The 26908-nt window shown below is 44.5% G+C and overlaps 1 protein-coding gene across 2 annotated transcripts in view; it reads left to right on the top strand.

Annotated features, from left to right (window-relative positions):
• The first annotated feature begins 2421 nt into the window (after positions 1 to 2421).
• The window catches only part of rhbdl1 (rhomboid, veinlet-like 1), a 39151-nt gene continuing 14664 nt past the window's right edge, over positions 2422 to 26908 (top strand). The window contains exons 1-5 of one of the 2 annotated variants that reach the window (XM_084040079.1): positions 2422 to 3137; positions 9740 to 9898; positions 17120 to 17344; positions 18253 to 18401; positions 18526 to 18638. In XM_084040079.1, coding sequence (XP_083896205.1) covers positions 3108 to 3137; positions 9740 to 9898; positions 17120 to 17344; positions 18253 to 18401; positions 18526 to 18638 — 676 coding nt within the window. In that variant the 5' untranslated portion in view covers positions 2422 to 3107. The remainder of the gene's footprint in view (positions 3138 to 9739; positions 9899 to 17119; positions 17345 to 18252; positions 18402 to 18525; positions 18639 to 26908) is intronic. The other variant, XM_084040078.1, reaches the window with a different exon arrangement.

The following is a 26908-nucleotide window of genomic DNA, read 5'->3' on the forward strand; positions in this document are numbered from 1 at the left end:
GGCGAAGGCTGTGCATAATCAAGAGACACTGCATTCAGACCTTTAAGGCATGCATTTATAGCTCCTCGCCATCCGTTTCTCTGACAGAAACACAACTATCCACACATACACCGATAAATAAACACCTGCCTTATGGACCTTGAGGTCATTAAGCTGGTGAGGAAGAGTGCAAACCGGCGGTCTAATTAATGGGCCTCTCTGCCTCCCTGAAAGACCTTGTTATTCTCTCCCCACTCTCTCACAGAGGCTAGACCAGTGTTTGGTCTGCTGCTCACACGCCTTGTTAAAGAGTAGCAGGCTGCCTGGGTTCGTCCTGCTGTCTGCATCCATCCACCAGGGGTGAATAGAACATGAAGGGTTTAGTCGGCCTCAAGGGAGGCCATCCAGTTGGGGATGCTCCGGGCAGCGGTGACCGTATTTCACTGGAGGCTTATCTCGCTCTGTCAGTCATCTGGATAATATCACTTGTGGCAGTTTAATGGAAACAATGATACTGGATACTGGTGTGACACATGGTGGGGCTGTGAGCCTGGTTGGCATCTCGTTCATGCATTTGGAAACGTTGTGTACCTGCATCATGTTTTGCTCCATCAGGCCACTTACTTTTTCATTTGATAGTGTGTTGTGCTGATGTTATTCATACGACATATATACTGTCTATAATATCACCCTCTTGCTTAGTTGTCTAAGCCCGGGTGTTTCTTCTTCTCTGCTTCTTTTTTTTCATACTGCGCAGGATTCTTTCTGCGGTTCATGGTACTAGTCTATCATTGTTTGATGGGAGTCCTTTGAGGTTACCAAGGCAACAGTTGAATCCAGTTTCACTTCACTTCCAATCTGTCTCTTTATTGCCATTTGCAAATCCCCCAGCAGTGAACCTATAATTAGATTTGTCTTATTCATGCTCGCAACCACCGAGTATCGGAGACAAATTAATTATTAACATTGATTAGTCGTTCAGAAAGAACTACATGGAGTGACTTCAGTCCCTCCGCATGCAGAAGGGAATCCTGACACTGCCACAGACTTGGAGAGCCATAATGCATAATGGGAAAAGGGAAAGTCTGGCAGCTCTGCCATGTTCAAGGTGTCCGAGACCCAGTCAATTAGGACAGATACAGCAGTTAGCCGTGGCTTCATATAGTCAGGAGCCTCAGTCTGAGCCAATAAAGCACAAGACACATTGCCGTAATGACTAGGTCCAGAGATTTTTTGAATTATTCTCACATTAAGAAGGATTTATAAGCCTCCCTGCCTATAAGAAAATGAAAGCCCAAACATCTGGTGCAATCATCGTACTTAAACAGGCAGAGGCACTATTTGTCAGCGAGCCAGAGGCTGAGTTACACTGTTGGTGGTAAATCTCACAGGGAACAGCGCAGGAAGACTAGAAACGCCCCTGCTTCAACCACAATGTAAGCTGAGATCGTCGCCGGGTCACCACCCTGACGACGTCTTCGTCTACAATCAGCTCCGGGGCATTTGAGGATCTTTCACTTTTTTTTTTATGACTTAAGAATTACGTCCCCCTCGCTGCTTCCTCCCCCTCGTCGGCAGCGTCCTGTGGAGGAGGGGTCACTGCGGATTTGTGCAGAAAGAAAACACCTTTTACAGGGGATTTCAGTGAAATCACAGCCACTGCCTGCCGCCCACATGAGCGGTAGTTCCTTTTAATCATCCGTATGTTCTGACCTTCTTGCTCTGCCAGTCTCTTTATTATGCATCAGGCTAACATGAAAAAAATAGAGCCTTTTTCCCTCTAATTACTGACAATGAAGTATTGTATTGAGGGTTTGTGGTGTTGTGTAATTGGCGTAGTGCTATTCATTTGAGCCCTTTGGAGAATCGGCGAGCCATCCAAACAGTCTAATTCATTTTTGATGTTTGTGTATGTGTGTTGGGGGGTGGCAGTTCGCTTAATTGTGCACCAGTGCATCCAACGCGCTAATGTGCCCGTGCTTATAATTAGCACAGAGATGTAAAGGGTTGCAGAGCGGTCTATAGTTTTCTTTTGGGGCCACCGTTGCTATTGATACCATGAGTAGTTTTAGTTTCATCTCCTTTGTCTTCTGTAGCCCTAAAAAGGACACATGGTTAGGATTTCAGTGTATGCCTGCGTCTTAGTAGCTTTTGTCTTGTTTACAGTGTGTGGGATTGTGTGTATGCCTGTCAGTAGCAGACCAGACATGTGTGTGTGTGTGTGGGGGGGGGGGGTCTGTACCAGTAGTAAGCGCAAAGCCGCAGTGGAGCCCATCCCCTGCTCCCTCCCTGAGAAGCCTAACTTGTAGTGAGGAGAGGAGCCGCAGCCCGTGGCCACTCCTTCCCCTTCTCCAATTGGAAAAGAGAGGCCACCTCCCTCCCCTGCCTCATTGGTATGCAGGCGGCGCAGTGTTTGTATGAGGAGAGGGGAGAGAGAGAGAGAGGTAGCAGTCAGTGCAATGGGATAGAGGAGAGCGAGGAGGAGGAGGAGGAGAGTGAATGAGAGCCGCTGGATCTGCCTTGCCTGCCTTGCCTTGCCTGCCTGTCGGTCGTCTGCTGAAGCTGGGTTTTCACCGCCACGCTGCACTGGCACAGAGCAGAGTCACGGCCCATTTGCACCGCCGTCTGCACTCTCGCCACCAACGAGGAGCCACACCACCGGTTGTTACTCCAGCGACACCACGAGCGAGGGAAAAGCCAGGGACAGAGCTCACCAGCCTTTCTCCATCACCAAGGAGGGACGCAGCAGCTAAGAAAGGGGCCCGACGCTACACATTAGGCACAAGCTGCTACATCAACCAAATCCTCCTCCACCTTACCCCCATCCTTACCCCACACCTCCACCACTCCTCCCTCGCTCCTCCCTATGCCCTTGTCCTCGGCGGCTCCTCTCACCTCCCTGGCTAGTATATGGATAGAAGCTCCCTGTTTCAGCTCATACAAGAGCAGGTAAGCGAGTGAGCAGGCAGCGGCGGAGGTTTCTATGGTTACGGGCTCCTGGCCACCTCGCGTCTATCCAGGGATTGATACGTGGATGCTGGGGTGAGCGCTGATGTTAGGATTGATAGCAGGGGCTGTTTGCACGGGCAAAATGAGAGCGTGAGACAACCACGACGGACGCAAGCATCATGGAACCATGTGGGCCCAGAGAATGTGAGGTCAGATCATGAGCCACAACAGTGTGGGGGGGGGGGGGGGGGGGCATCATGTCATGGCTTATGTGAAGGAGGGAGGAAGGAAGGGGTGTGTGCACATAGAGGCATTGATACGCTGTATGGATTGAGAGGAACATCCTCTATTTGAGGAATGACTCAAAAACCATACAATAGGGGTTCATTACAGCTGCTGCAGTATGTGCATGGGTTATGTGTGTGTCTGTGTCACTGATGTTTTTCATTGTGCTTTTTCTTGTTCTTTTTTTTAATACATGCTTTCCACATCCCCGATCTTATCATCCCACGGTCACAACAATCAGAGATTTGCAAGTTATTCAGCTTTTTTCATCCCCCAAGGGTCGAGCAACGAGGCCGTTCCTGTGGAGTCCAGGTCACAGCTTTCTTCTAGAATAGAAGCTGTTATTTGGCTTTAAACTTTTTTTTTTTCGTCTTCTTTTCCAGTTCTGCTGTTGAAATCACAGAGTCAGTGACCATATTTAGGTCAGGGCACAATGTTTCTTTCGACAGCTGGAGTCTTCTACCCAAACCGCTGTTTGCGCTGACCAGTCACATCATTGTTTGCGTTCAGGTTTGGTCTACCAACGCCAAAATTATCAAGCCATTATGGATTTCAAGACAGAAAGCAATGTGTTTGTTTTGCAAATGCTTTCCGTTCCCACGTATGTATTTTTGTATACGTGTGTGTGTGTGTTTCCTGCTCTATTTCATGTCTTGCGTTTAATGCGTCTCGCAGTGTGTCCCTTGTTTTTGATGACGAGTGGGTGTTTTGGCTGATTGACAGATCTATTTGGCAATCATTCTGTCCAAGAGGGAGGAATCAATTATCTGCTGCAGGGTTTAGGGGTCACGAGTGGCCCATCAGCAACCCATTGATCACCACACTCAAGAGCCTTGGGGGAGTGTGTGTGTGTGTGTGTGTGTGTGTGTGTGTGTGTGTGTGTGTGTGTGTGTGTGTGTGTGTGTGTGTGTGTGTGTGTGTGTGTGTGTGTGTGTGTGTGTGTGTGTGTGTGTGTGTGTGTGTGTGTGTGTGTGTGTGTGTGTGTGTGTGATCCTTTCCACAGTTGTATTTTATGAATGTATGTATGTGAAGGAAGCCTGTGTGGGTTGAGCGGCGAGAGTCTGTGAGGCACTGGTGAGTCATGCACCAGTATTGAAGTGATAACAACTCCTTAGTGATACCTAGACAAAACATACTCCTTCATATACACCTTTTAATGCGGTATCAGAGGCTGACTCATCTGTGTCAATACCCGTTTTCCCATGTAGCAGGTCCTCGGACTGCAGATGAAGCCAATTCTTCCACACTCTAAACGGCTGGTTGTTTTATTGATCGTGGGATTTACCCCGCTTGTGCCAGTATGATCATATAGACAGACTGCGGTCCTATTAAGCTCAAGTCTAGACCAAATCACTCACACTGGCTGACGACGGGCTTTTTCCACCTTTGGGACTCCATGCGGCGGCCTTTGATTTGGAAAAGGTCTCTCTAATTAAACTAGAATGAAGTGGAATCTGCCAACAGCTTTTGGACTGTGAAGAGGCGTGCTTGTGTTTTAGCAGTCTGCTGCCTGTCTAAACATTGGGCGCTTTATCCAGGAAAGTGTTTCGCTGAGCGTGCCTCACTTCTTCTCAGCTCTGGTCTCCAGATTTAAATAGTCCCATTCAACTGGAGGCTCGTCACAACAACCACAGTGTCCCTCCGGCCTTTAAGCAAATCCACCTGGAGGTCAAGTGCTTCACTTGAGGCCATTTGTAGAGGGAAAGGATTGCTCTGTGTTAAATCTGCAACTTTCTTTAAATATATTTTACCCAATCTCCCCTTCAGTTAAACACATATTCAATGTTAAAGGCAGTAAACTTGAGTGCTTTTGGGGTTTCCTGGAGTATTCCTAAATTAGGATGTTTTGCACCAAAAAAAAAACTGGGCATGGCTATTTTATATGAGCACTGCAGGTATAAAGGAGAGGGGATAATGCAGCCGTGTCACACCACCACATGAAAATGCTGCAGGGGGAGAGAAGGAGAAAGCAACAGTGGCGACATGAGTGAGTTTTTTATTAGTCTTTGTGCGCAGGAGGTTGCAATGCTGAGCTCAGGCTATTTCTGGCCTATGCAGGCTCTCACATATGCTTATGATCAGTGCATGCACACAGATACAATTTTCTATTTCCATTGCAACGCCACTGATAAGTCAACTTGATGGTCGACAGAACTCCAGCCACTAAAGAACACTATCTTTACTCACTGAATATCTCCCCACGTGTTATTTGGTTTTGATCTGGCTTATTTAGAGCTCTCCCATAAGGACTTGGGGTTCTGAATCTTTTGACATATTTATGTCAAGAAGAGAGAGTAAGGCTCTCATCCACTGTCCCCTTTCATCATTCTCTGATGTTAATTTGCATTGAGCTGTATTTGAAGATGCCTCTGGCTGTTTGTACTGTGTGTCAATGCCAGGAAATGTAGTTGGATGATTCTTTGCATCGAGGAATATCCTCTGCCTGTCTCAGTAGTCTCTCACTCAAGGAGACTTTGGAACATATGGCCATCACATCACTGTGTTATAGTAGTCAAATATGAGCATAATGATTGTAACAGCAGGGCAGAGCATGCATTGTGATAATTACAGTTGTTGGTGGTTCCTGAGGGCGGCAGAGACGAATCCAAAAGGGTTTTATCTGACACCATACAAATATGCTCTGCCCTGTAAATGCCACGGCCCTCTGCAGATACACAGCCCTGTTCAAGCTTGACAGTGTTGTTCACAGGAATCAAAGTAGTCTGTAGTATTGGCCCGGTGCCACAGGGTTAGTCAGTGGGAACCGTACCAGAGCTGGTGCTGTGTTCCCACCTCGTGGATTTCATACCATCTTCAGAAGGAGAGGCACTCTTCATTCATCAGCCTTTCAATCTGCTTCAGCTTAAAAATGTCCAATCTTTTGTTTTGTTGTAGTAATTGTTTTTGTTATTACGACAGAAAATATTTGAATTACAATATATCTGAGCAGGTGATAATACACGAAGTTGTGTACAAACAAGTCAGCTGTAGCCCTATTCAAAATAAATTAGAATTTGAGGATTTAGGGCTACTTACACTCTCGAGTAATTGTTATCCTGTTGACACAATTTCAATTTCAGTCGGCTATCAAAATCCTCGCCAATTCATTTTCTGCTGATTGGCTAATCAATCAGGTTGCAGCTCTCGTGAGATCACCTTATATCATACGGAAAGGAGGAAGAGTCTTATAAAACAGTTACAATTGTGCCATCTTGACTCGGCTGATAATTAAGGTGATTGCATGCAAAGTGTAACCATGGCGATCTTTACTTTCGGCCTCATACGATGTGACTGCAGTACTCGCTACGACTCTGCTTGTGCTACACACAGAGGACTTGATCACTGGTTGTTTGTCAGCCATCTGCAGGTAGGATTTATTGTTTCAGCCCTCTGGCTGTACGTCTATCATGGCTGGCCTTTGTGGTTTGTTCCCGGACTTGAGGGATCTGATAAGTCGGTCTTAGAAGGGGTCTGTCTGAGTTGCTGTAGTGGAGGTAATAGAGGTCCTGAGGGTTATTAACACTGAGCTCATCCCCCTGCAGTCAGTATTCTGCTCCTCCTCATACTCATGTATACATTTCCATCCCATACTTGTCCATCTCGTTGAACCGGCCAAGTTTGGTTGCTCTCTCCACCTTAACACCTCCACCTTCCATCCGTAATCTCCCGCTCCGCCTCCCTCGACATCTAAACCCTGCCTTTGTCTTCTAACCACCTGGTTCTCATTTCATCAGTGTCTTCCCATCCGTCTGTATTCTACTTTTCCTTCCGCTCTGTACCCTTCCCTCCTTTCATCGTCTCTTTCGCTCCCCCCCTTTTGTGTCTTTCCCTTTGCCTCTCAAACGGCAATATGTCGGGGAGAGAAAAAGGGGAGAGGGAATGCAAGAAAGGGAGGACACACAGGCGACTGGTAACCATGGCAATGCATGCAGCTTGTCAAAGTGTCGCCCTCACCAGTGTTGGATCGCTTCAATAACCGCTTCCCTCTCAGCGCCTTTTCCCTCCTTCTTCCAACCCTTTCTTCGCTGCCCCCCCATCCCTTGTTCGCGGTGCGCGTCACCAGCCTGCCCAAGAAAAAGAAAAAAACAGGCTCTTCTTGCCAACACTCATTCATCTCGGTGTACCTCGTCTCACTAATTGATAACCCTAATTTGCTACAAGAACCAATCCTCCACCTCCTTGTATCCTCGGCGGACAGTCTCCCCCGTGGAGCATCCTTCCTGAATAAGGTCAGACTGCGAGGGGAATATGCAGCATGACAGCTCAGCGTCAACACTCGCTTTGTGTAAAACGTACATGACTATATACAGCGCGCGTCCGTGCGGCTGCCGCTGTATGTGTCGTGATGTGCTGACATATGGAGGCTGACAGTCATCAGACATCCCCAGTGTGGCTCTCTGTTCCCCCCTGTCAGCCCGGGCTGAGCCAGGAACACATTAGAATCTGATCTATCTCCCTCTTTGTGGCAAGTGGATGCAGAGCACTGGAGTGTGTCACAGCACTCTTATAGGAAGGAGAGAAGGCTGCTAGGTTAGGCAGACGCACCGCATGACGGACAGCGGCGAGGCCTTTTTATTCTCTGTGCGTCCTGGTTTCATTCCTGGCTGCCTCTGTTCTTGTCTCCCTTTACATACATTCTGCTGCTACTATTCCCTTAACTTAATCCCGTTTTGTTTCTATCATATTATACATTTTTTTCATTATTTTATCTTTTGTTTTTTTGCCCAACACGTAACAAACGCTGGTCATATCTGCACCATTTTGCTCAGCGAGGCTCAACGGGAGAACGGAGTCGTGTTTAATAAAACGTCATCCATGGAACACAGTTAAGGGGATTATCTAAAAATAGAGCTTTCTTTTCCCGTCTTGGCTCATTCTGTTCACAAATGTACTCTTATGTGCGTCGCGGCCGGCCTTGACACTGCTGTGGGCGAGGGGCAATGAGATGTGGGTGTCGAGAAAGTCTTGTTAAAGTATCATAAACAACAAAATTGCCTAAACCCGGGAAAACACACTCGAAACGAACCCATTAGTTCTGCTTCCACTGTGCTCTCCCAGGTGTATAAATACATATGTTTTGAGGTGAGTGTAAAGAGTGGATTAAAAGAATTAAAGAGATGCTGGTGTTCAACCTAATGACTGGAAAAACAAACTGTAAACAGTGTGGGATGTGGGGGGAAGCCGAGCGCATAAGTAAACATGTTCACTCACACCGACGGATTCCCAGATTGATCCCTCGCTCCTCAGTTGAGCAGTTGAGCTTTAAGCTTTGAGCCTGCTGCAGCAGGGACCGACACGGCGCAGCGTAGTTTAATGCCGCTCTCCTCATGCAGCCGGTGAAACGGCTTTGTCTAACCATGTCAGAGCAGGCGATGTCCAGACTAAAGGCGATGTCCAGACTGAGGCAGCCCAGACGGGATTCTTCCTGTGGACTCATGACACGGGCAACGATGATCCAAGGCGACTGACTCCACACTGACGCAACATCAGAAAGCTCACTCCTCCCTGGGGCAACAAGAGGCTGTTGGTTTACTATCTGAAACCTAATGAGGCTGTGTTAGCATTCAGGAAACAGTCAAATGAGAAGCAGCGAGGGCTCTTCCCATGCGGTCTCTTTATACTGGACCCAGTTTGTCCTCGGGCACATTTTCACAAACACAATCAGATGCACTAAAGAGAGCCAGCATGAAAAATTAACGCTCCATTGCAGAGCAATTGGGTGCATTTAAGAGGGAGAAGGTGAGGGGAGAAAAAAAATCGAGTAAAGTAGGTGAAGCTGCTGCCTGGAAATAAAAAAACCCACATTCACCAAGCATAGATGCACACCCTATACTTTACATGCCATTTTATTTTTTAAGCAGGCGCTATTTTAGACAACTACACTCAGCCATTTTTATGACACTCTGCCGCTTAAATCAATTACGAGGAGCAGCTCTGGCATGCAGACATCGGCGGTAATAACCCACGGGGCTGAGGGTCTCAGTGAGTGAGTGGTGATTAAGAAAAACCACACTGACTACAAGCTGCAAATGTGAGCAAGGTCGGACTCACACAGTCAAATGAAGCATCCACGAAGAAATGAGCGAAAAGTCAACCTCATTTACTGCAGAGGGTTTTTGTTTTTTTGTTTTTTTTACAGGGAAACTGCAGGTCACTGCGTATTAGAATGACATTCCCGTCTCTCTCCGACTCCCAACAACAGCCATCCTGCTGTTTGCCTTGACAGACTTGCTCCTTTAATGAGGTTAATGGAGCTTTTTCTGTAGGCAGGTCTAATTCTTTCAAAGGCGTCGTAGAGGCAACACAGCTCTATTAATACTGGTGTCACTGTCTGAGCTTATGTAGCTCTATTTGTCTTTATGAGTACATATTATATGTCTGTGTATATGCCTCAGCTGTCTGTTACTGATGCATTCTCCCTCAGGGCAAGCTGACACTATGAAAAAAACATTTTCAATAAATGTGTTGTAAGCAATGATGTGTTTTTTAAACCCAGTGGTCTGAGAGTGGGCTTTTGTTTTTCCAGCTGGACCCAGACAACACCGGTTTCATCGCAGTGGAGAACTTCACCAGCTTGGTGGAGCACCATGAGCTGCAGCTGGACCCGTCCAAACTGGACATGCTGTTAGCCCTGGTCCAGAGCAATGAGGAGGGACAGGTGTGCTACCAGGAGCTCATCGAGCTGGTGAGTGGAAACCAAGACGCGCCGACACAGGAAACAGATAGCAGAGGCATTTCACGTCCTGCAGACACAGATTCCCCACACATACACACCCACTTTCAGAAAAGGTTACACGATTGATCCAGACAGAGATGGCGAGCTCCGCAGTGGCGAAAATTGACTCGTCCATTCAGGTCGTTCTCCCGCGGAAAGGAGGATCAATCTCTCCCGTTTAATGTGTCGGTAAATCCAGGCACTTAACCTCGCAGCAGCCACGCCGAGACGACAGGGCCACGGCATTAAAGCAACAACGTGTGTTTTAGATTCACACGATGCATATATTAAAATGCTGTGAAAGAATGTTTTATATAGTGATGTGAGAACAGTCTGTGTACTAATATATAACATACATATACAGCTATCTTTGAATGCTCTCTGCTTTGAATAGGCCAGGCTCTTTATTCTCTGCCTCTTCTCCTCACCATGTTTACAGTTGTGTATTAGAAATAATGAAAGACTGACTCTCTCTGAGTCGATGAGCGCCTGCTTTCTGCTCCTGGCACCACATGGGTGTAAGCCCCAAGATTAATTCAATGCAATTCCTAACATATTTTCACTCACTTCAACTCATTTCCCCCTCTTTTTTGCTTTCTCTCTGTTTATTTGTCTTACTTTTTTTTCTTTCTTTCCCCTCGTATTACCCATAATTTGTAGCATGTCCCATTTCTGAAGTCTGTTCCACTACAGTGGAGCCTCAGCCCTCAGCTATCGCCCTCCGCCGTTCTTAAAGTGTTATTTCTTTATTTGCTCCACCTCATTTCACTGCATCGTCATCTTCACCCCCTCCCTAAGCCAGTGTAATGTTATCCCCACCCCACCTGCCTCCTTGAACCCTCGGATCTCATTTCCTTCTCTTTCATTCCACACTCCAGAACATATGTTAGGTGGAAAAAAATAAAAACCTGCATCAGGGAGACACTTTTGAAATTGCCCATCAGCCAAATGCAAATTGCCTTCGATTAGCCCAGCGCTGGTAGTAGCGGGCAGTAATCGGAGGTAATTTGAGAACGCCCAGCCTCACACGGATATCGATCCCCAGGTCTGATTTTAAAGATCCGTGTGGTACGCAGGTGAAAGCACACATGCCTAATCCCGCAAACGTTCCCCTACAATCTGCATCCACACAAACGCTTTCAAGCTTTTCATTATTAATCAAGCCACCCACTTCCTCTCCGCCTGTCTCACTACTCCCCTCTGCCTGATATACGCACACTGTCTCATGTGCAGACAGACTCTCATTCATACACATGAGCACCGCCAGTACGGATTTGCTGACTAATTTAGAGGATATTCAAATGTTGATGCGAGTCTGGCTTCCTGTCGCGCTGTCGTGTGATGCGTGAACTCTGCAGATTCTCTGGGACGAGCTGCAGGGCTGGCGGTCGGGAAGTGCCGCATGTAGCATGACATTTTCAACCAGGTCATCAAGGCGTACCTCCTGGCCTCTTTCTCTCCTCCCTTCCTTCCTCTCTGCTGCTGCCTGACTTTTATGATTCGCTGTTATATCTATTCAGTTTCCTCTTTTATTTTTAGTCCCCCTGATTTTCCTCCCTCTCTGTCTCCATTCACGTTGCTGTATCTCAGGCAGATTTATAAGCAGCGCTCTGCAGGGTGTGACAGATGACAGTCCTGTTTTGATTTGGAAAGTTCAGCGCTGCCATTATACCATAGCCACCCTTTTTAAATGGGGCGTTTGTTTTGATTCATGGGCTGGCCTTGATGGAAGGTGGAACTGCATTGTCTTATAATGGACGTGGCAAGAATGTGTGTGTGTGTGTGTGTGTGTGTGTGTGTGTGTGTGGCTTTTTTTGGAAACTGTTGCAATTTCTCTCAGTTATGTCTGTGAACCGGTGTGTTGAACATTTTCTGATTCGTTGTTCTACATTCACGCCTCGGAGCCGCGATTCCACACCGCTTCTCTCGTCTTCAGTGGGTGTAAATGTCTTTGAATTGCACCGTTAGGCAACAGCCTCTCTGTTTGTTTGTGTGTGTGTGTGTGTGTGTGTGTGTGTGTGTGTGTGTGTGTGTGTGTGTGTGCGTGTGCGTGTGCGTGTGCGTGTGTGTGTGTTTGTACACTGTCTCTGACATCGTTCATGTTCGACTCTTTCATGCAGGGCGATCTTAGCCAGAACACTCCATCAGTTCAGCCAGAGGGGTGAATAAGTAACACTCTGCTAAAACCTCTCTTGGGGAACCGTACACACACAGAAACACACACACACACACACACACACACACACACACACACACATTCATGCATATACACTCACAAAGGGTATTACTCTAGGTCTGTATCTAAATACTAATCTCCATCGGCACAGAAATCCCACACAGCAAGACGAGCGGCACACATTTCTCCACACAGTGACACATTTACGCACAATAACCCGCGGGGATTTGGTCGATGCAGGCTGCTGAGTGACACCAGAGGTGGCAAAGTTCACACATGGTGCAGATTCTGATCACCTCTGAGTGAACTGAGGGTAAACCTGAAGTCAGACGTATTCTTACGTGTTCAACCGGCACGTATCGGTGTCTTCTAAAGAGACTCCGCCGATGCTATCGTGTACCAGCCGTGTAAATGAAGAAGTGTGTCATTGTTCTCCTTCGGGGCGGTAATTTGGCTAATGTTCGACGGAGATCCAAAATGGCTGCCACGGTTAATTACACGGGTAGAGGGTGTATTTTAGAGATTACGGCGAGGGATTCTCTTTGTTCACGTTGGAGGATTTGTGCCTCGTTCTTACCCTCCTGCCCAAATATTGCACCTACATTTCCTTTTGTTCCCTCGGGAGTGTTAGTTAAATCAACACTTACATTATATGGTTCCAAATGTTCTTCTTTTTACTGAATGAGTCACATTTGAAGCAGTATTATAAGACAGGGAGCACTTACAGAGAGCAGAAGCGAACTTCAGTTAAAGACCCAAGGAAAAAGACACTCTGTCGCATTTAGTGCCCACAGTGCATCTCTCCGTCTCCAGGGACGCTACCTATAAACATCCCGCCCCCAAACTCCAGTCGAGGCTTTCCGTTTTAGACGGACTGCCGACTCAAAGTGATGCACTTTGCTTAAGAGTCCTGAGTGAATGTTTGTCTCCCACACGGAGCAATCAAACTGCCGAGGCAAAGGAAAAGGTGGCCGCTCATTTTAAAAGGATTTGAGCGAGAAAGAACCCAAGTAACTGGGTCAGGGTAGAATGAGCGAGGCTGAGATCCTCAGTGATTTAGACTCCGCTATGAACTTAGAGGGAGAGGGGGAGAGGGGAGGGGGTTGGACTTCTGAATGACTCATATATTAGATAGTAAACGGATATAGTGGCACTGTTAGTCTGGTGGTGGTAAATCAAATTGACTTGGCTTTATTGGTATGACATAACACTGTGCATATTATGAAAAGTGTGAGTCAGAACAAACAAACAACCGACACCTATATCAAGGTGCAGGTGTCCCTCAGTTAACGGCAGCAGCAACACAAGCAGCTCCCAGCTCCTCGTGTCCTCCCCCCGTAGGACCGGTTATCTGTCTCCGTCTGAAACCCTTTCTCTTGTAAATGTTTGTTTTTTAATCTATTTCCCTAATGTTTTTACAATTGTCACATGTGTTAAGGAAGTGTAGCTCTGTAGAGATGTGAGCACAGCTCTAAAGGGAGGCAGGTTTTCCTGTCAAGGTATTAAACATTTTTATATTTGGGGGCGAAAATTATATTCTATTCATATTTACTGTTTTTCGCAACAGCCAAACTGGGAATTACATCATACTTAAGCATCTTTGAAGAAACTGAAAAGCTGACAAAACCGTTTACATCTGAAGGGGAAAAACATTTAAATACAATTTGGGTTTTATTTTGCTTTATATGTTTATCAATCAGGGAATGTAAGGCGTTTATATGATGAGTTGTGTGATGTTTTGGTATAAATCTCAATTTGACATTGACATCCATTGAGACATAGTGCTTAGGAAGTCCTGCATTCTGTTCACACAGAGTGCCTGCCTAATTGTTGGTGTGAGATTTGTCTCTGAGTCAAATTTGTCACTGAGCTCGCTTCATTGGAGCAGCCTCCTAATATTAATAATAACGATACAAGATTTATTTCCATCTAAACGGAGCAAAACCCGAATCATGGATGGGATTCTCTTTGTGTCTGCGGTGAAGATGAAGCCTGAACGGCCTTTTAAACCAGCGTTGCTTTTTTAAAATGCTATGACTAATTAGTATTGAGCTGTGAGGTATTGACCATGTGGTGTGGCTAATTAATCCATCAAGGACAATCGACAACAGCTGAGAGCAGCATGTACAGTAGGCAACACGCAGCTACTAAGAGGAGGAGGACGGACACACACACACACACACACACACACACACACACACACACACACACACACACACACAGAGCCGTCAGTTTGGCACATTCAGCCGTCCCCTGATGGGGAATACTATCTTTATCTCTGTGCTCTTAGCCTCAGCATCACTTCCTCCCCCGGCGGAGCTGCTTCATCAGGAGACTTCCACCGTTACCGACGAGTCAGAAGTATTCCCCCTCCACCCTTTTAACGTGATGACATGTGATTTCCCGTGCACCTTGCTCCCTGTCACTCCTCTCGTTGCGTTATCTCGTGTTTCGGCTGCTCGTGTGCCTCTTTGCCCGTTCAGCGTCTCTCTCTCTCACTACCTCGCGTCGTCACTTCAAAAGGCTGCTAATGCTCGCTTTACAGGCGGCGGTCCTTCGTGTCACAGAAGGCGAGGCAGAGTGATAGCTTTGCTTAGACGTGTCTCCTGGGACACACGTTTTCACGGAGGCGCTATGTATGGGAGAGAATATGGGCGAGGCGGTGAGGCAGGTTGTCACCGAGCAGACGGATCAAATACACTCCGAGACTGTGTTTAGAGCAGAAAGAAAACGCAATTATATTCACACCCCTTTAACCTCTCTCCAATCTCTCTTCTTCATATTAACACCCTTCTTCTCTCGCTAATTCAACAATGTGAAGACATTTAGAATGAGAAAGCCCTCACTAGTGTCCACGGCTGGCGTACGCAATCTGAGACCTGAGCTCACCCAGGCGGGCATCTCACCTTCCCACCTCTCTGCCTTCTAATGTCCCTCTGCTCCTCTTCTTCAGTTTTGCGCTCCTCGCCTCAAGTAGAGCATAAGCCCTTTCTAGGCCTGATTTCCATACTGAATATGCACCCCTCCATCTGCCGGCGAGCCAGCAGCCCAGCTCAACCTCGTTCTGGTTATCGCCGTGCAACAGGCGGCTCACACCCTCACTGTACAACCACCAGAGTCATAATTACCCCCCCGTTAGGGTAGTTACCACTTCCTGCTCTGCTAACTTCCAAAACGGATTAGCAACTTTTTCTTCTTTTCCTGAGTGATTTCTTGAAGGGAAAAAAAAAAAGACAGTAGTTAATTGTGGAGCAATCTGTTTATTCCTTTTTATTATTTGCTCATTTATTTCACGTCTTTGTATTCCAGTATGTGTAGCTCATTAGCTTTTATAGATATTGACCCATGGTTTCTTTTGCTGTGACCCCCCCGCTGTGTCGACATGTAATGAGTCTACAAGCAGCAGGACTTATATAATAAATTACAAATGGTGTACTTGAATGCAGCGTTGTACTTCCGACGGACCCCCTCAGGAGGTTTCATTACACTTGACGTGAAGCTGCCATATTGTCTAACGTTTCTATTATTAGAATACATACTTTTACCAGTTGCAGCTCCGCCCACATACATCCTCCTTTACTGCCTTTCCTGGAAACAAAAGTGTGTCAAATCACATTTTAGCACATATTTTTGATTGAAGGATAATTGGATAGTCAGCCAGTTGTCCTCAAAGGAGCTGTGTTGTTTTAGTATCACCAGAGACTTCATGCATATGGCGTTGAGCGGAGTATCAGCCACGAAGGAAATGCAGATAACTCTAAAAGATCCCTGCTGTGGAAACTCTCTCATAAACCTGGACCATGATAACATGAATACATAACTGTACGCACACACTTTCCATGGAATAGTTCCTATTCCAGGGCAAAATCACTCCGATGTGTTATGATGTCATGCTTACATTCTTTCTTAATCAAATCAAACACGTTAATTTGAGATTGTTATCAGCCATGAATATTCAGCTGCAGTTCTGTCATCTCTCTTGGTGCATAACAAAAAGAAGATCGCCACTTGTTTATACACGATATATGAGGAAACAGATATTTCATCTGCAATGCCAATTGAATAAATTGACACTGTTACATTAATTATTCATAATTGATCATTATTAATGAATAACTAATTGATTATTGTAAGATTTGTCTCTGATTCACTGCACTTAACTGACTTATATGTTTGTATGTAAAAACTGCATACTGCAGTACTTCTGTCTTCTATCTCTGCATCACAGAGACAAATAATTGAGCCGTTTTATGATCCTGATAAATCAGTGTGTGTGTGTGTGTGTGTGTGTGTGTGTGTGTGTGTGTGTGTGTGTGTGTGTGTGTGTGTGTGTGTGTGTGTGTGTGTGTGTGTGTGTGTGTGTGTGTGTGTGTGTGTGTGTGCGATGCTATCCCCTGTGAAATCTGTACTTTTTGAATTTTGGAAAAAGTAAGTTATGGATTTAATTGTTAAAATGAAAAATTCAGCCGCAGGTGATGATGAGAGATCTGTTCATCCTGGTAAGGTGCCCTCCAGCCGCCCACCTCAAGGCTCATAAAACAACTCAAGACACGTTTATTGCAAAAGAGACATTAAGTCATCAGCAGAACAAACAGGGAATGAGCTGTCTGCTGCTTCAATAAACTAAACTGTCTACCAAACCTCAACCGCAGCCTCATGGCGATGTTCAGACTCAGAAAGTCACAAAATGTAACATATAAGTGAGCTTTAGAGGTGCTTTTACTACATTGGGAGTTTGGACTTCTTTTATGTTAAGCTAAATCAAGAGCCAGCTGGTGGTAACTTTATATTCAGCATACAGATCATCATACTCTCAGCAAGACAGCCAAATAAGCACATTTCCCAAAATGTTGAACTATTTCTTTTGAATAAGTAACATTTTTATTTATGTCATAAATAAAGTGAAAAATGTGTCTGGAATGAATTTGGAAACAATGTTCGTCGACCCTGAGCTTCTTATTCCAAGCCGTTCCAACTCTTGAGTTTACGTCCATGTCTTGTCAACTCTTCCTCAGATGAGCAGTAAGCGCTCCAGCAGTTTCCGACGGGCCATTGCTAATGGCCGCCGCACGCTGCAGAGGGAGATCCTGCTGGACGAGACGGGGCTGGGTCTGTACAAACGCTTTGTCCGCTACGTGGCCTACGAGATCCTGCCCTGCGAGACGGACCGACGCTGGTACTTCCACCAGAACCGCCTGTGTCCCCCACCCGTCTTCATCGCCATCGTCACCATCATACAGGTGGGATTTGGGAGACTTTTCTGGTACTGATGCAGCTCACTGGTTCAGATGTTCCTAAAACGTGGGCCTCGATCTTCTACTTCAGTGTGTGTCACTAACCCACAACCCTGACTTTAGACTGTTCTGCTGGCTCAGTCGTTCACTTCAGACCCACTGAAAAGATTTTCTGCCTTTGATCACACGCTTTTACTGTGAGCTCGATATGAGCTGGTAACCCATTTGGGAGTCAGGGGCTTAGTGGGTGCATTTAAAGCCATTCCTCCGAGCTGAAACCCTCAGTCAGCCTGCATGCAAGGATTTCTTTCTTTCTTTTTTCCGATTTTGGAACTCGGAAACCAGGTCAAGAAGCACCCTGTCCACCACAGTGGCATTAAATGACCGATTATGTTCATTTGTAAAAAAAAAAAAAAAAAATAGAAAACCACTTACACAAAGGCCTCACAGACTCTTGTTGAGTGGTTGAGGATTAAGCAACGGAAATAACCTACAGCTTCGTCGCAAAAAACTTCCACCATTTCCCATGAAATCATCATAATTCAGAGGAAAGAAAGCCAAGTGCTTTTACGGAGCCTCCGAATGGCAGTGAATGGTCTGTAATGACAATGAGGACGTGATAATAACGGTTCACATTCATTTTAATTCACGGAGACAATGAGTCATTATTCTATGAAAAGAAATTAATGGAATTGAACCAGATGTGCCACTTTTTTTTTCCGGCGGGCATTAATTGTCTCCACAAGTCTAATAAGCATCAGCTGAGGAATCCAGAAAGAGAAGAAGACGCCGCGCGTCTTTCATGAAGCACAATGGGTTTTGTTTTGCACTTTTTTGCACCGGCGGTCCGTGGAGAGAGCGTGTAATGGGTATGTCAGCAAGAACTGACAGTTTTGTCTTCATTTCTGTTGCAGATTATCGTGTTCATGTGCTACGGCATCATGCTAAACAAGTGGGTCCTGCAGACCTACCAGCCCGACTTCATGAAGAGCCCCCTGGTCTACCATCCTGGCCACCGTGCACAAGTGTGGCGCTTCTTCAGCTACATGTTCATGCACGTCGGGTACGTTCACGGTCCTCCACACAGGGCTGGTTCGGTTGGTTTGCACCTGACGCAGAGCTGCAGGACGAGCAAGCATCGCACGCTGTCACACGACTTGCTTCCTATTTCTGTGCTCTCTCTCCAGTTTGGAGCAGTTGGGGTTCAACGCTTTACTGCAGCTGATGATCGGCGTTCCTTTGGAGATGGTCCATGGCATCTTACGAATAAGTCTGCTTTACATGGCAGGAGTGCTGGCCGGTGAGTGTCTTTTCATATAACAAGTGTATTATCATTTAAACCAGCGGCTGCCCTCGAGATAAGGCCAAGATTTGTTCATTTCCATTCCATTTTTAATGAACGCTCATAAAAAATGAGGCAACATTCAGATTAAACACGGATAAACGGTATTATTTGTTTTTGGAACCGTCACCTATCAACTTAAAGAATATAACTTCTGTGTTTTTCAACCTACTCCCTATTTCCCCATGATTTTCTGTCCAAGTGACTAATGGGGATAATAATCATTTTTAATTAGTCCAGTATTGACAGAGAACGCTAAACGAAGCGCGATTAATCAACTCCTCACGGTCAATTTACTTCCCCATAAAGTACTTGTTTTTGAGAAGGGAAATGTTCCTTTACCTGAGTTGCCCTGAACAATTGCCCCCATAGTCACTTAGACACAAAAACATGGGTTGAAGTGAACCTTTTTAATGGGCTTGTATAACACTAAATATTTGCTTGGTTAAAAAAAAAAACAGTGAGGCTGAATTTGTCAGCATCTTATCCTCAAGCCGACATCCGTGAGTGGCCTGGTTGATAGTTTCTGATAATGAACCGGTGCCGGCTGGTTGCCCAAGACCTTTGGGGAAAAAAAAAAGAAAAAAAAAAATCACCACACTGAATGCAGCGGAGTGACTCGTGGTGCCCAGAGCACTCAAGTCTTTGTTGACAAGAAACCTCATTAACTTTCATCCTCCTCCAAGCCAGTTAGGAGATAGGGATGTTTCATATCTGCACTGATGGCTGGATGTGGTTTCTCACTGCATTTTATTTATTTATTGCTGTCGATGCATATTTTCAGATGTCATATCAACTCTGCTGCATGACCCTCTTTCCCCTTTCTTCTTCAATGGGAACAATTTCTGTCTTCGATCTCCCAAATCTCCTGCTAACTGTTGTTTGATTACTGTCGAGAGCAATAACCTCATTCATATCGACTTTTAGGCTTTTATTTTCTCTGCACGTATAGTAGTGAAATAGTTGCTCAAAACTCCTCTCGCCATGTAAAAGTCTAACCATGACTTTCCAACACACACGCTGTCACACGCACGCACACTCATGAATTATTGTAGCTTTGATTTATTTTAGCAGTGACGACGGGGAGAGAGGAACAGGACTTAGAGGGGGAGAAGTAGGGGAGTGATGCAGGGCTCCTCTCTGGGGAATTAGCCTAAGTGCAGTTTGAGATGCTGTTTGGAGATTCAAGCAACAGCGTGAATCGAAAAAGGACGAGAACGCATCGAGGAGACGGTGATATTTGTACCCCCCGAGTGGAACTACATCCATTAGAATTTCTATGCTGGAGTTACATCGCAGTGATCAAACATTAAATGTGTGTAGGACTGGAATGTAGTTGTGTGTAACTGTCTGGAATTAGATTTGATTAGATTTTTTTTTTTCCCCTGCATTTAACTTTCAGCGCAATATAATAAATGAAATGGTGAGAAAGAGCTGAGCTGCCTCGCAGGCGCAAGATGATAAACGGCTTCAAGCCCTGTAATAATTTCACCTTGATTCTGGTTGATGGAGTGGAAGTTGTAGCTGTGTTGGCACAAACGCTGTGTTCTAGTGGAAAGTGGTCCGTTGGAAAGCAGGTCAGGAAGAAATCTGTGTGTGTTTGGAGTTTTGGGGAAGTTGGTGGGAAGGATGGCATCGTAGCATCGAGAGAAGTCAACATAATTAATTTGTTATCCTCCTTATGGGCTTATATAGAGATTGTTTTTTATTTTAAGATGCATTTGCATCATATTAGTAATTTATTTTTTTCACTTTGAGTGTAATGTCTGTCTGTTTTTTTAAAAAAAGCCATGTAACAAATGATCTTTATTTTCCTCAAATACAAAGTACAATATTTACATGACATAAAATACTTCATACAAATACAAAAATGTAAAAATGTAAAAAATCATTCATGTTCGAGGCGGGACAAGAGGAAGCTAAGCGTATCATGTCCTGCCCCTTCTTTACATTATCATGTTTAATTATCACATTTATTTTACATAAAGCTCATATATCAGTGTGAAATAGTAATTATCCAAGTCAGAATATGAGATATATATCCAAAACAAAACAATAACAAAAGAAAAAAACACAACACCTCTAGATTACTTTAAATCTCCATTCCTTTATACTTGACCATAAATAACATATCCAAATGCAAAGTATAAATGACACTCGTAGGAGACGCATTTTAAAAAATGTGTGAGTTTTAATCAAATGAAGGAACCGCTAAATGAAACAAACGAGGCTCCTGCCTGCCTTTAGTGAGGTTGATGTGACAAACTTCACAGCAACACTAGCTGCCTGACCTTATTCTAGGTAAATACATATTAAATAGGATCCAGGTATTTGTTCATATAACTCCTTCCAGCCTCCCATTCCTCCTTTCCCTGTGTGTGTTCGCCTCACACTTTTCCCTCACTCTTTGTAAACTCATGATTGCTTGTGGATGTTAGAAACTGCCCGGTGCTTTAGATTACTCAGTGAAATTCCCCCCCTCCCCTCCTTTCCCATTTTGTTGCCCATGGCTGTCTCATAAGTATATGCATGTAGCCTTATTCTTGCTCACGAGTTCAATCATGTCGGCAGTTGCTATCAGCTTCCGCACGCATGTTCTTTTTTTCTTTTTTTTTGTAGGGCAGGAGAGCATTCAGGTTAGAACTGCACTCAGCGGATGCTTTTATGGAGCAGCGTGCTGCAGGTATATTGCCTTTCTGCCTGTGCCTTTACACACTGCAAGACTTTCTGCACCGCTGGACTCGCTTTCAAACCCAAAAGAAAGATTTTCTGTCCTTTTTTGACGATGCATCAAACAGTATTAATATCATTATTACAGATAACATATATTTGCAATTATTATGTGGAAAAAAATGAGTATTGCAATTTAAAAGAAAGGATCAATTAGGTGCTCAAGTGCAACCCACCTACCTTTGTAGGTCAGATGGTGTTATATAATCTACACATCTGTAAACCTTATATAGTGCACTGTACTGTTGTGCAGCATGAAATAAAGTATGACATTGTATATTTTGTCCTTGGACGACTGCTGACGACGGGAAGAATTCTGTAATTATTTTCCCACAGCACTGCTCAAACGCCGGTACTTGTCAGATGTGGCTTTGCTCTGCAGCATTAGCAGCAGATAAAGAGCTCCGCTTGAATTTCATGGAAACTTGAAGTCAGTCACGGTTTCACGAGATGCATGTCAAATTTTGGATTCGTGTTCAATGTTTCAGTTTAGCTCCATGTTAATGAAGAAAGCTGGGATATCCTTTCTTTCCCCCCTTCTTTCTCCTCTGGTTGTCCTTCAGCTTCCTCGTGTGCTTCAGGACGTCAACAGGTGCCACCATGTTTTTATCGTAGCTTATTAGTCTCGTGGAGACATTTGCATTTCATCCAACTCTATTTTCCGTTGCAGAAACTAATCTTAATTGGATTTGTTTTGGTTTATTTTTATTTATTTATTTTTTATTTTTATGGGGACAGAAACATATGCTGGGAATATTTACTGAGCAGAACAATGCAAAAAAAAAAAAAAAATCTGCTTTAATTTGCAAGGCTTGTCCCCAGATGGACTCTTATAAAAACAAATACATAAAATGGTGCCATAAAAAGCACAATAAAAATGCAATAAAATACATATGCAAATATACAAACAACCAATAGAAATTAAGAATGATAATAAAAGTGCAGCATAAACAAATAAGTTCCTTTTAGGAAAGACACTTCATCACCCACCTGTCCCGATGTTTCTATCTGATATTAGATTGTTTTAACTTTTGTTGTTCTGAGTAGATTCCAGGTGTAAATGTGACAGTAAGAATGGAAGCAGGGTGGTTTAAAATAAAAAGGTTCATTTACTTTGCTTTAGTGACATTTTGGGATGCTTGTCTGATGCCTGTATAATATTTCCATGTTTATTTATGGAACATGCTTCTGATGTTTTTGGGATGATCAACATGTAACTCCAGGCAAAATATACATTTGCACAAACATGAAAATCAGTTGGATCCCCTCAAGCATTTACAAAGCTATAAGGTTAATTTATTCGTCAATTTATAACACAGGTTTGCACAATGAAATATAAGTTGTAGTCCCTTGCTACACACAAAGAGCTTTTTCTTTTTTTAACCATGAAACTTTTTCATTTTTTTTCCCAAGCTGGAGCCGTGGGATTAAAATAAGTTTCTGTACAACTTCTTTTTCTCAGTGATCTGACTCTGAAGATCTTCACAGAGCTCTCTGTCTGTTCCCACCGCTGCTCCTTTTCCTTCCCGAGTCTGTTCGAGGACCTCTGTGGCCTGAAGGAGAGATGACTTATCCTCCTGCCGCTCGACGTGATACTCTCCATTTGCGTCTCCGAGCAGCCGTGACGGTTTCCCTCTCCTGCTTCTTCTCATCAAAGCCGCGCCACATAGAAAGCTTTGCATTCCTCTCACTCTTCCAGCATGGTGTGTTTTCCTTCAGGTGGTCGTCCACTTGATCTTCTCTTTCTCCTGCATCTCCAGCTGTGCAAGATAGATGCTCTTGGATTTGTTTTGGCAGACTTGTCCCGCCACTGTTCAATCTCCATTTTCTGCTCAGCCTCCTTCAGAGCGGCAAGTTATTCTCATGTATTTGCTTGTGCAGTGTTCTGAGTGTTTGGTGCTCATACTTCTCAGCTGGGATGTCAGAGTGTCGACGTCCCTCTGTGAAGAGTGGACGTCCAGTTGGGCTTTCAGGCCACATACCTCCCTCTGCGTCGGCTCTTTCTCACAGCTCCGCTGGTCGCTGTCCTCTCTGTGTTCCTGGAGCCAATAGAGTAAATTAGCCAGCGACTCCTCTTGGATTTCCAAGTCGACTCTCCCCTTCAGATCTACTTTCAACGAGCCTCGTCTGGCTGTCTTCAAGCTCACACCTGATTAGTTTTTCCATGGATTTCTACCGCAGGTAGAAATTAAATGGTTCAACCTCCATGACTTCTAGCTCTGTTTTCTGCTGGACCTTGTTTTTTTTCTCTCTTTCCTCCATTGTCTTTATCTTTTCTCAAATTTGTGTCTGAACCAAACGTGGGTCTAGTATTAATAGATTCCCAACAAAATCCATGACGTCATTATGACATTATGGATTCTATTCTTTTCACTTTTGTTTCAAATCCTTATGAATGCACTTCCATTGGACATGCATGCATATCATGATCCTAAGATATGCTTTAAAATATGTTGAATAAATTATTTATTATTTATAAATTATAAATTAAATTAAATTAGAAATTTAAATTACTGCACAATAAGAATTAAAGAATAATAACGTACAATAAAGTGTTATAATTCCTCCACACTGCAGTTAAATTAGCGCTCTCATTGTTTCCTCTGTGTCCTTCTGGTACTTTTTACTTCACTGCAATGATTTAATGGCTACAGTTACTTTTGAGATTATATTTTTTACGTACAAAACAGATGATCGTTATATAAAATATATATTGTTAATGACCCAACAGTATATGAAGTCGTTAAAATGAGCTCCACCACAACCAATAACGACTGCTAACATGTTAATGCATCAATATTAAATGTGATAATTAAACACCAACAGCGGTCATTATGACAAGATCAACTTTATTGATCCTCCGACAGGGAAATTCACATTCATGCATAATAGAGTACTTTCTATACTTTAAATAGACTTTGGTGCTAACTAGTGCCACAATGCAGCTGCTCTATACCACTTAAGCAGGTTCTTTTAATAGTTAATCTGCCACTGTCCCTGGATCAGTTCAGGTTAGAATATATGCACCTGAGCAACGGCCCTGTAAACCCTGAGAGGTTTCACTGTCGACCTCAAGAGTCTGAGACTTTTAACAGAATGTTAACTGTAATAAACTGGCCAGTCGGTGTTTACACCACTTATTGGTGTCCTCACTCAAGAGGACAAAGAGACTTGTGGCCCGTTGGGAACTTGTAATGGAAATGTGATAGATGGCCGCATGTCAATATAACCTCATTGTTCCAAGCTAGTTGATGCTGTCATTAGTTAAGAGCGCCATGCCAAATTACATGCGATGTTTAATCCTTCAGCGGTTGATAACGTTGTGATATAACGAAGCACGGCGACGGTTCCCGCTTTCCGCCGTGGCGAGATTGTTTCTGCATCGCACGCTAATAAAAGCTTATTCAGTCTCTAAATGACTAGAAGCCTTCAGGCTTATTTTTGCCTGTGTTACACTATTCCCGTGTTCCTGTTATATAACTGATTGATGCTTTGTAAAAGCGCACTGCACATATTTAGGCTGGGTAAATATGATTATATCTGCCGCCAGTGAATAGAGGATGTTGGTGCGGGGCCAGGAGTGACTTTGTCCATCATCCATTTTTGCTGATGTTGATGTTTGGGCGAGGAACACACACTGCAAGTAATTCTATTGTATGGAAATCCCAAAAGCCTTGAAAGCTTTGGGGTCGAATCGACGATATTAAAATCGATAAATTATAGTTATTGTAAAAAAGATAATCAGAGCTTTTCTATTGTGATGTTAGATTCATTGGTTTTATTTACTGTTATTTGTTGATTCTTTCTTCTCTTTTCATTTGTGATAAAGAAGCACAATATTATAGCAATTAGAGTTTTAGATTTGTAAAGGTTTTGTTATGAGTTGAGTGTGAAAATCTATTTTTTACTCTGGCAAAGTAGTTTGACAAAAACAATCTTCAATCTCAGGAGGAGTCTGTCGTCCTGAGGTTTTATTTTAAGTGAACAGCTTTGTTAGCAGCTCAAACACAATGTTGATACGATGAATTCATTACATACAATGTAGCGTTTGGTTTTTATGGAAAATTACTTTTTGTCTGAGAAAAGTTAGAGGAAGCAACAGAAAGCAACGGGCTGGATGAATGACTCGCTGCCAGAGGGGTGTGACTCGGTCTCTGACTCCCTGACTTTGGCTCATTTCAAGCACTGGTGTGTCGATATTAAACAGCACACTGATTTGATTGGCTCCAGGTGAATCTTTAACGGTTTGTGGAAAACGGGGCGTTTTTAGGAGCGTTAGAGCCGCCGAGTCGTCCTTGCGTTGCCAGCCGAGTACCAATCATCACCGGCTCGCTCACTCTTTAAGGCCCGTTGGTGGAGTAGCTGTGAGTGAACGTTCAAAACATTGTCGGTACACAAGGTCAGATTTCTGTCTTCTTAGCTCAGCTGCGGTCCGCTATATGTATACAAACCCTGATGGCGCTGAAGAGTCTGGTGTTTGTGATGTACTCCCCTGATGCTGGGCTGAGCACTGAGGAGGCGGGGTGACCTTGGTGCGTTGCAGAGGCTGCCAGCGTGATTATGGTAATACCCCAACACCCCCACATTCCACCCCACAGTCAACCCTTCCGAGGTGACACCGATCTCACTTCCTTCCACAACCGTCCTCTGCAGCCACGCTGATAACAACACGGAGGAAGATGATTTTTTTTTTCTTCTTCTGTAATGCAGCCTAATTGAAGGCAGCCATTTGTGTGGAGTCCACTGCGGTGTATGGGTGTCTGTTTGCATCGGCTGTGTGAAGCCAATTTAGGACGGCAATATTTGCTGCAGACTCTCTGTTGGTGTTCGAGAGGAGGCAATTTCTCCACTCAGTTTAAATTACATTTCCTGTGTTTAGTTCTTTCTCTCTCTCTCTCTCTCTCTCTCTCTCTCTCTCTCTCTCTCTCTCTCTCTCTCTCTCTCTCTCTCCCTCTCTCGCTCTAACCATCATAACCTTGAGCACAGGAAGTGATTTCATGCTCTTTTTCATTGGGATGGAGAGTTTGAGTCATCTCCTCCAAGGTCGGCCATTGTGCTTGTTAGCACAAAAGCAGTCGTGAGTGATAACCCCTTTGATCGTGACAAGAATACAGCTTTTGGTGTAACGCCTCTTCCTATGGCATGCTTCGGGAGCATTAGGCGTATTTGGGTGTACGCTCACTAATTTCAGGCATGCTTACATGCCCACACACACTCACCCGGATCAGATACTTTTCCACTAACGGTCGGCGCTGTGCTGAGCGGCGTCCTCTCAGCAGCTCAGAGGATGTGACTTGTGGAGGCTATTGATTTTTCCTGATGCCCCCCAAGGCATAGGGGCAGCGTTAATATCATCGTATTTTTTCCCCATGTGGCAAATTTAGACAGGGCAGAAAACCGTTAAATAAACCCGATCAATCTATACAGAAACCAAGGGCGAGGTGTGTTCACAGTGGCCACGTTGGCACATTGTGAAAGTGATGAATCGTTCATTCCTC

The sequence above is a fragment of the Eutrigla gurnardus genome, assembly GCF_963514095.1.
Source record: "Eutrigla gurnardus genome assembly, chromosome: 22".
Taxonomy (NCBI): domain Eukaryota; kingdom Metazoa; phylum Chordata; class Actinopteri; order Perciformes; family Triglidae; genus Eutrigla; species Eutrigla gurnardus.